Source organism: Triticum aestivum, chromosome 7D, assembly GCF_018294505.1.
Source record: "Triticum aestivum cultivar Chinese Spring chromosome 7D, IWGSC CS RefSeq v2.1, whole genome shotgun sequence".
NCBI classification, from domain to species: Eukaryota; Viridiplantae; Streptophyta; class Magnoliopsida; order Poales; family Poaceae; genus Triticum; species Triticum aestivum.
The window spans coordinates 473,547,638-473,557,529 of NC_057814.1; the positions used below are offsets into that span (position 1 = coordinate 473,547,638).

Below are 9,892 nucleotides of genomic sequence, written 5' to 3' on the forward strand. Positions count from 1 at the left end.
TACGAAGCAACGGTTGAATACGATGGTCAAAAAAGACATGCATCCTGTCTTACAACTGGCAATGTGGGAGTTGTGGAAACATCGGAACGCTGTGGTGTTTGACGGTGAGTTGCCATTGATCCACCAGCTCATGCGGAGAATAGAGGCGGAAGGAAGGATTTGGGCGCGTTCTGGACTTATGAAAGGCAATGTTGACTTCGTGCTTGCGGGTTTAGCGAGGTGGATTAGTGGGGAGGAGTAGTATATTGTGTACTAGGTGGAGTGGTGTTGTACATATGTACGAGAAATCATCACACTTCTATGCCTTTCCTTCTTTAATATATGATATGCATACTCGTGCATATTCGAGGAAAAAAAAGTTCAAACGGATCAAGAAGGTTAAGAAAAAAAGGGAAACCCCGTAGTGACAGCCGTTCGAAATATCTTCTCAGATTCCTCAATGCGGCCCCACGCGACAGTTGGACCTTCACCCCCTCCCACCCCCTCCCCTGGCGGATCCTGTCTTGTCCCAAAACTGACAGGCCACCTCCCGCCTTAGCACTATGACACGTGGACCCATGCCATCGCAGACCCACCTGACTGTGACTCCACCACCGGGACGCAAGGAAATTGTTTCCGGACCCGACTCCGACTCGCACGCTCGTCGTCGACTCGTCGTCTTCCCTTTCCGCCCGTCCCTCTCCCCAAGCTCCGTCGCAGTCCCGCATCGCCTCCCTCGCTCCAGATCAAAACCCTAACCCTAGGAGCACCTACGGCCTCGCCGTCGACTGGCGCGCGTCCCCGGCGACCCTGCTCGGGATCTCCTCGGGGAGGGGAGGAAGGGGGGAGGCGATGGGCGGCGCGATCTCCGGCGGCGCAGCGGCGACGGGGGAGTACCCGGTGGTTCTCAACGTGTACGACCTCACGCCGCTAAACAACTACGTCCACTGGTGCGGGCTCGGCATCTTCCACTCCGCCGTCGAAGGTGAGCGCGGCAGCTCGACCGGGTCCCGGCGGATTCTGTGGAATTTGGGTGTACGGAATTGACTTAGTTGGGGCAGGGAGTATGGGACCCGTCTTTTCGTTTTCTCGGGTTGATATTTTGATCCGATATTTTTTGAGTTCGTGCTTTGATTTTATAGAAAGGTAAGTCCGCTTTGGGAGCTGTTTTTAGTTTTGCTAGCTATTAGATCTTGATTTCCTTTCAAATAATTGTACGAATTGGCAATGGCAGGGGATTTAGGGACGTTGAGATTTGTCTTCACATAGCTCAAGAACCAGATTCAGATTACTGCCATGGGAAAGCCCAAAGTCGTCTTTGATGGGCCTATGTAGTTAGTTCTCCATTTTGAATATCCTGATGTGTAATAGTACTTGGTTGTGCAACTTCCAACTTATGAACTAGGATTATATTCAAGATTGAGATATGACAAAACGGCATCTTTTCGACCATCTTCTGTTCATTTAATTCAGCTGGGGAATAATTTGTTTTGTTACACATTTACTATGATTTTTAGTACGATCAGTTCTTTTAGGGTATCTATTCATAACATAAAAAGGTGTCTTTGGTGGCTGCATGCTAGTACGCTAATAGTCTACTTCAGTTGACTCAATATAGTGGTTCTATGGGACCTCTGTAGTGTTGTTGACTCAATATATAGTTTTGTAATGTGTTGTAGTGTAGTCTTGATATTGTCTTTCTAAAGTAGTGATAAATTAAATGGAAACTGTAGGAGCACTAATTTGCACACATTGCATCTTGAGTCTTGAAAACCTTCCTCACCATTTTCCTTTTACATTAGTAAATTCTCTTAAACCATGCCTTGTAGTTATTGTTTCCATTGGAGCTAAAACTTTTCAATCGACAACTTTATTGTAGTCTTTTATACCTGACCCTGGTTTGTGTCAGATGCCTTATTTCAGAATTATTGGGCTAACCCAAGGGGTATATTTTCCCTCAGAAAGAGCATTTTTTGACATATTTAGACTACTACATTCTCTAGTTATTATTACTATGAAGAAAATAGTTGAAATTTACTGAGTGATTTGTATATGTACTTATTGCTGGCTCTGTCACTTCTATGTTAGTTAATTATTCTGGTAAGTTTCTCCATTGTCCTCAAAAGGTTTGGGTTTTGCTAAACCCGAGCTCTTAGTAGGATACCAGTTGATTATTCATATATTTAATCGTTTTATCACCTTTGTTAGTGAATACTACCTCTAGCCTAGTTTGTATATTGCTTGATAATTTGTTTATTTAAATACTTGTTGTTTTCTATCTCTAGGCAATTTCTTCGTAAATAGTGCTAGATGTGTAACTCATATTTTGATCCCATCATTTTCCTGTATATCAAAGTCAGAGCTGCTTGTATATTTAATTTGGGCAGTAATGTTGATCTATTAGGAAGTAAAATGCATAGCACTATGACTTTATCTCATAAAAGCCAAATTGCTTTTGACATCCTTCTATGATGATGAGTTTTTGGTGTAGAAGGCAATTCATTTTGTCATAAGGTGTGTTGGTTTATGCCACAAACTTATCCTATAAAATATTGGTCATGCCAAATGGTATTGTTTGCCTGCTTGGTTTGTTGCCAAGATTTTGGTTATCTATGGGTCCTTCAATGCTTCCTTCACAAATTGTTCCCAAAATGTTGGCCAACAGGTTGGAGGGTTCCTTCACCAAATTGTTGGCAATCAATTTTTGGCAGAGCAAGCATGGATGATCCCATATTCAAAGAACAAGAGCTGGACCCACTCATGTAGAGCAACCAAACGTACCTTGCAACCCAGCTTTGCTTATGACATTTGTTGGTACTCATGGATGATCCCATATTTAAAGAACAAGAGCTGGACCCACTCATGTAGAAAAAGCATAGTTCTAGTATCATATGTGAAATTATTTCCTTGTTAATTAGTATGCAAATAATGATTTCCATCCAACTCTACAGAATGTTTAAGATTTATCTTATTCTGCCTGGAACAGTCCATGGATCGGAGTACAGTTTTGGAGCTCATGACCTTCCAACAAGTGGGCTTTTTGAGGTTGAACCAAAGAGCTGCCCAGGCTTCTTGTACAGATCTTCAATTTTCATAGGCCATACAAGTCTACATCCCTTGGAATTTCGAGATTTCATTCAGAGAATGGCCTCGGAGTATCATGGGGATACATACCACCTCATTTCTAAGAATTGTAACCACTTCACGGATGATCTCAGCACCAGATTGACAGGAAAGCCAATTCCTGGTTGGGTTAACCGACTTGCTAAGCTAGGTAATAAGTCTGTACTCCTTATACATTTATTTGTTGCAACTTTCTTTTTGCTGGTAAGGAGTATATTAGCAGTATGCCGAAATTGTGTATGTCATATCACCACTTGCTCCTAGCAGATTTTGAGTTCTAGGTAAGTTAGGAAGGTAGGGAAATGAATACTATGGACAAGAGAGGGCCGGTTTGTATAAGGGTGTAAGGAAACAGCTGGAGTAGGGGGAATTTTGCAGGCATGGGGAGAGTCGATATCTTGCAAGGATGGAGAAAATTTTGCAGGGATGAGGAGAGTAAGCGTGGCGCTGTCTCAATGCTCACTGCTCAGGTCTAGGAGGAATATAGGTTATGCATCAACAAAAGAGAGATGGCCGCATGCTACTTTGATTAAGTTTAGCAGCAGTAGGTCCGCCCGTTAGCGCTTTTATATTTGAGTTAGTTGCCTTATCTAAGAGATACTTTACTAAGTACAAGTGATTTAAGTTATATTTTATCGTATCTTTAGTTGGCTTAGTGCTAGAAGCGCCGTTTCAATAAGGTTGCGTTGTCTTCCTTTTGACTTAAGCAAAGAACGAGTAAAGTTGCGTAAGTCCCTCGTTTTCTCAGCCAAGTTGATTCCCTTCCTCTAGAAACAATGCTCTTAGTACCAATTCTATGTAAGGTGTTTATCCTATTGTGAGCTAAGGTTCATAACAATTGGTACCAGAGTCAGTTACCATGGCTCCACACTCTGGGTAAACCATCGTCGAAGTCATAGCTACACATGAACTATGGTTAGCATCAGGCCCTGATTGGAAGCCTTGTAAATTTGTACGTCCGGAAATATCATACAGGTGTATTTTACTGTCCCACCCAAGAAACCAATATTATTACAGATGGTTGGAAATCAGCGTTAGCTCCTCGAGCAGGCCGTTCATCGCCACTGTCATAGCCACAACTCTCGGCTTAGATCCCCGTTGCTGCCTCCCTAGTAGCAAGCATGCTGCACGCATCCGCATCCCCCACGCTCCTTCCTCTCTGATTTCTTCTCCTCCCCCCACCGCTGCATACCTCCTCGAGCTAATCTCATGATGGATGTGGGCTGCTCTAGTGCAAGCACATGGCCTCTTGCTGGATGCCCACACGGAGTTCGTTGGCCTTGCTGCCCTGTCGCCTCCTCCATCGAGTCAGGTTGGGAGCAGGCCCATTGCAAGCGCCGTGCAACTCGTCGGCCTTGCTTTGGCTGGCGGGAGCTCCAGCCGAGCACCGCCAAGCAGCATGGCGATGCCCGCAACGAGGACCCATGAGAGCCAAACGCCATGCCGATCCCGTGGTCGTGTGGTTGATACTTCATTGCGTCTCGTGTGGCTCTAGCGTTCGTTCGGCGGCTTGACAGATAGACTTAGAGAGAGGAACACCTGGGAGAAAGGAATACAGTGGAAGAAAACGACGGGTCGACCAATGTTTCCAAAACCGGTGTAATATAGGCCAAAAAGGATCAACCAATCGCCCAACTTAAGGCCACCTATTTTTTCCATAGGTGTATATTTTACGGGGGGTCAATGCTGCAGGGGGATGGGGGTATTGATGAAGACGTGAACCATCAAATCAAAGCTGGATGGATGAAGTGGTGCCAAGCTTCTGGCATTCTCCGTGACAAGAGAGTGCCACAAAGGCAAGTTCTACAGGACGGCGGTTCGACCCGCAATGTTGTATGGCGCTGAGTGTTGTCCGACTAAAAGGTGACATGTTCAACAGTTAGGTGTGGCGGAGATGCGTATGTTGAGATGGATGTGTGGCCACACAAGGAAGGATCGAGTCCGGAATGATGATATACGAGATAGAGTTGGGGTAGCACCAATTGAAGAGAAGCTTGTCCAACATCGTTTGAGATGGTTTGGGCATATTCAGCGCAGGCCTCCAGAAGCTCCAGTGCATAGCGGACGGCTAAAGCGTGCGGAGAATGTCAAGAGAGGGCGGGGTAGACCGAATTTGACATGGGAGGAGTCCGTTAAGAGAGACCTGAAGGATTGGAGTATCACCAAAGAGCTAGCTATGGACAGGGGTGCGTGGAAGCTTGCTATCCATGTGCCAAAGCCATGAGTTGGTTGCGAGATCTTATGGGTTTCACCTCTAGCCTACCCCAACTTGTTTGGGACTAAAGGCTTTGTTGTTGTTGTTGTATATTTTACGGGGGGATTTTGGGGCCGGAAAACGACAATCCAATCGCGGCCTCATGAAAGAAGGGGTAGTGTTATGGTGCAAAATGGAGGCAGTGTGCCAAATAGCGTGAGCTTTTAAAGATAATTGGTGCTAGAGAAAGCACAACTGGTCGTGCAGATGTGGCTCAGCTTAGGATGGATACACATCAACTCGTTTTCTTTCCTTGATTCTGAAGGATGTGCCTCCAAGAACGAACTTGGATAATTCTTGGATAGCTGAGCTAAACTACTTGGCTCCTAACTCCTAAGAAACTAATCGCAACTACCCTAACTAACGGGATTTTATCCCTTTGTTTTGTGACTGGGATTTTATCCCTTACTAGCTAATTGCCTGTGAGTTGCAACGGGTGCATATATATTCTAGTGATTCAACACCAATCGCGAGTGCCTCAACAGAGACGTCGTTAGTGCTTTGTTTCCTATGGCACGTCCCACATCGATGTCGTCGGGTAGGATCGTGTGGCATAACGTGAAGATAATGGCTAGGGAATGAGAGATTTTAGGAGGAAGCCACCAAAATGATACTTTCCATAAATCAAGGCAATTGCTTGAGGTATTTAACCACACTATGCATGTTGTAGTCTAAAGCGGAAAAGAACGATACTCTCCATAATTAACGTGATCCTGCCCGTCCAACGCTCGATCACTTGATGATACTTTCCGTAAATTAATGCTTGTTGTTTTTTGTTTCGAGGAAATGAGTAGGACAAGGAAAGGAAAACATCAATTTGGTTTAGAATATTCCAAGTTACTACGTTGGTTTTTGTTTTGTGCGGCATCAGTTTAGATTACCAAAAAAAATCGACAGGAAACCAAGCAGGGTGGGGGCGTGAAGAGGAAAAAACCAACATAGGGGGGCGGTGGGAGGAGCTGAGGAGAACGTACCAACTCCCCTTTAATAGTAGAGATTCGAAGATGGTATCCTCTATTTGGATAACTGCAGGCATATGGGGAACTGCATAACATCTCACCCTCCTCGATATGCAGCTCCTCCTCGAGCTGCAGTGTGTTGGCCAGGGTCGACTCTTTGTCGGAGTCCCGTGGTATTGATCACTCTGCTGCTGGAATCAGTGCCACTTCATGATTGATCTCTTTCAGCTGATTCTTCCGAAACATGTTTCGAAGACAATGTCTTGGTAGCTTCTCGTACACTTGTGCTATCATAGTTATCCTTGCCTCACACGGAAATAGAAGTCCATACACACATGTATAGTGGTCAACACCATGTATGCACATATTCTTGTGTAATCCAAGTGGCTAATCAAACCGAACACTTAAACAAACCAACTCAGGTTTTGTTCCCAGCCCACCTGGCCTAGTTGCATGTGAAGGCCCAAGTAGGGCTTGACTATGTCCTGCCTGGGAGCACCTGGTTTTCTCACTGCCTCCTCCGGTTCAGCCACCGCAAGCCTTGTTGCACCTGGACCTTCTGTTGCACTGATCCTTGCTGCCCTGCCTCGTGCGGAGGGCCAGGACATTAAGGGCGTGTTTGGTTGCCTGGGTGGCTGTAGCTTGTATTGCATGAGGGATCCTCGCTGAGCATGGCCTGGTTGAGCTTATGCAAGGATGAGCTAAGATGTATGTTTGGTGGACGGTATGATATGGGTGCATGAGAGATGCTATAGACAATAGATGTTGTTTGGTATGCTGCATTTGGGAGTAATTCTGTGAACTTTTCTCTTCCTTTTTTAATCATTCCAATTGAATATATACCATTTCATGTATAAATAGAAGTAAACCAAGTCTGAACCGAACTGAAATCTGACCCAAAATCTGTACGTGAGAAGCTGCACGCAACAAGTCTGATCTGAACTAAAACATTTTCACTAATTCCATTTGAATCATTCCAAACATGAAAAATCATTTGAACTAAATGATTCCAATTGAATCTGAAATATTTTCACCAATCTGGATGAAGAGGTGGAGGCCAACGAGATGGCTGAGGGGGAGATGGCCAACCGAGAGGAGATGTCGACGGCAGGGATTGCTCTCCAACTGGATTGACGACTGCGTGGTGCTCTCCTCCCCTCCCCCGTCTTCTCGATCGGTGGCGGGCGGCATGGCGAGCTCCGACGAGCTCGTCTGCAGGCGTAGGTGCGCGCGGTGGTGGCGGAGTTCGACGATGTCCAAGTGGGGCGGCGAGCCCCCGGCGTGGGCGTGGAGGAGAGCCGGCAGATTCGTCTTTCTTCAAGGGATATCGGGAGAGAGCCGGCGGATCCATTTTCTTGCGAGGAGAGCCGGCCTGCATTGGATCTGACGCTGGGAGAGAGAGAGAGAGAGAAAGGAAAGGGAAGGATACGAGATGCAGGAGCGGGCCTGGCTTGGAGATACGCCCGATTCCTGCGTTTCCGCGAGCCTGGCTGGGAGGCCTCTTTTGCATCCGTCGGGCCAGGCCGAGAAGGCCGCACAGGGAACCAAACACACTTGATTTTGCCTGTCGGGTGCGAGCCAGTTGCGACCCAAGGAACCAAACATGCTCTAAGGTACCGACCAAGCCCTCTCCATGGCTAAGTCGCACCATCGTGCTGTTGTCTTTCTGCAGTGCCACAAGGAGCATCACACCTCCCAGTTGAACTGTGCGGCCGTTGTGCAACACAACACCAGCCCTCGGTGAGAATGGCAACTGCCATGTCTGGGTACCTTGTGGCTGTAGCTTGCGCTGCCAGTTTGCCCAGCTGTGCTGCTGTAGCTGGATTTAGCATCGGTCACTGCTTGCTGTAGCCTAACTGCCCCAACTGCCAGTGCAGGAGACGATGTAGTTGCTCGTGTGGTGACTGGGAGCACTGGGGCAACCCAACTTCGAAGATGCAGCCATCAGAAGTATCACCGATGCAACAATCTGCATTTCCGCATTTGTACATGGCTGCGCCATGACTAGCGTGTTTACCACCATTAATGTCATTGCGAACTATCCGCCTCTTCTACTGTGTATTGTTGATGCCGCCCACGCCACACTTGGAGAAGGCACCGGTACCGCTCTTGTGAGATGTGATGCCTTCGCCGCCAGGGCATATGCTGCTGTGCTGTGGTGCACCATCATTGTTGACTGCACAGGCTCGCCTCTGAGAGGGTTCTCACGTTAGTGTTGCATTAATCTCTTTCAATGCTGTTGATCTTGTTGAAAAGTGGCGCAGTAGGATTGCAAACACCTCTGCTAACTGTTGGACCATTTCAGGCTAGCTAGGCTAAACTACTCCTAGAAATGCTTAATAATCTCTTCTTTTGTTGCTTGATTGATACACGGTACATGCTCTCCCTTGTATAGGGAGATGGATAACTTGGTTCCGAAGAAACTAATCATAACTTCACTAACAAATGGGATCCTATCCCTTATTTGAAGATATTTTCCTCTGATTTGATAACTAGAGGAGCTAACACCCTCTCTTCTAACAAATTCTGGAGATAAACGGAACTTAACCAAGTGAAAAGAGGATGCAATATAATCAAACCACTATTGTAACTAAATAACTCATCTCTTAAGTGATGGAAGTACAGTTGTCACTATAATACCTTGTGTTAACATTCCACCACACTTACATATGGTGTCACATCAGTAGCCATAGATCTTGAATTGACTATGGTGCTGCTACCCGTAAGCTCTAATTAATCATGCCAATATCTTTCATGATGAGGAATACCTACAAATGGAACTGGCAAATGAAACACAAAGTCATCACTATCCAGAGGTTTCTATGCTTTATGTCAAAACATATTTACCGTTTGTTCTGTTTCAAAGTGTATTACATCTGAAAATAAAATTGATTTCTTTCCTTCTTAGTATATCATGAAAGATAATATCAAATTACTTTCAGGTGCGTTTTGCAACTGCCTTCTACCAGAAAGTATGCGGTTGGAGTCAACTGAGACAAAGAACCTCACGGACTACCATTTCTCTGGTAGATATCCATGTTCCTCATCTCATCAGTTCCTTTATAAATCGATCGTACTATTCCAATGGGCACTCATATATATTTTTATCTATCAATGCCTTTTGACTAGATGATTCCAACTTAACCATCAATGACCACTTTGACGATGATGACATTGAAGATAAACACTTGCTTTCAGAATCTTCTGTCAGTGAAAATGCAATTGTAAAGGAAGTCCACAGGTGAAAGTTGCTGAAGCCATGCAGAATAGTTCAGTGTGCAGTTTATCATTCATTTTGTACATTGTAATTTCTGTATTCCGAAATGTAACATGCCCATTCTATTGTATTTAAGTATTGTACATACATTTAATGGCGGGTTCGGTGTCGTGGTTTCTTCTCCTCATTCCCCGTGCAATACCGTAATACCATACTGCCCTCCCTAGCTATACTGAGATTCAGAGCCAGTGTGTAATCTTATTTCATTTTCTTTTGTAAAAATGTGAGTCAAGCAAGGAGGCATGGTTCTTGAAAACTGCTATGTTACTATCAATGATCAACGTGGTTCTTTTTTCCTCC

General features: G+C 45.3%; 1 protein-coding gene across 2 annotated transcripts; it reads left to right on the top strand.

The window, feature by feature from the left end:
- Window positions 1–625: 625 nt before the first annotated feature.
- Window positions 626–9,892, top strand: LOC123164998 (deSI-like protein At4g17486). 2 transcript variants are annotated; one of them, XM_044582622.1, is made up of 5 exons: window positions 672–964; window positions 2,645–2,756; window positions 2,966–3,253; window positions 9,258–9,341; window positions 9,445–9,892. In XM_044582622.1, the coding sequence occupies exons 2-5, from the start codon at window positions 2,702–2,704 to the stop codon at window positions 9,558–9,560; spliced, it is 543 nt and encodes a 180-aa protein (XP_044438557.1). In that variant the 5' UTR covers window positions 672–964; window positions 2,645–2,701; the 3' UTR covers window positions 9,561–9,892. The 2 variants fall into 2 exon arrangements, with proteins under 2 accessions (XP_044438556.1, XP_044438557.1); XM_044582621.1 differs by lacking the exon at window positions 2,645–2,756 and having other exon boundaries at window positions 626–964.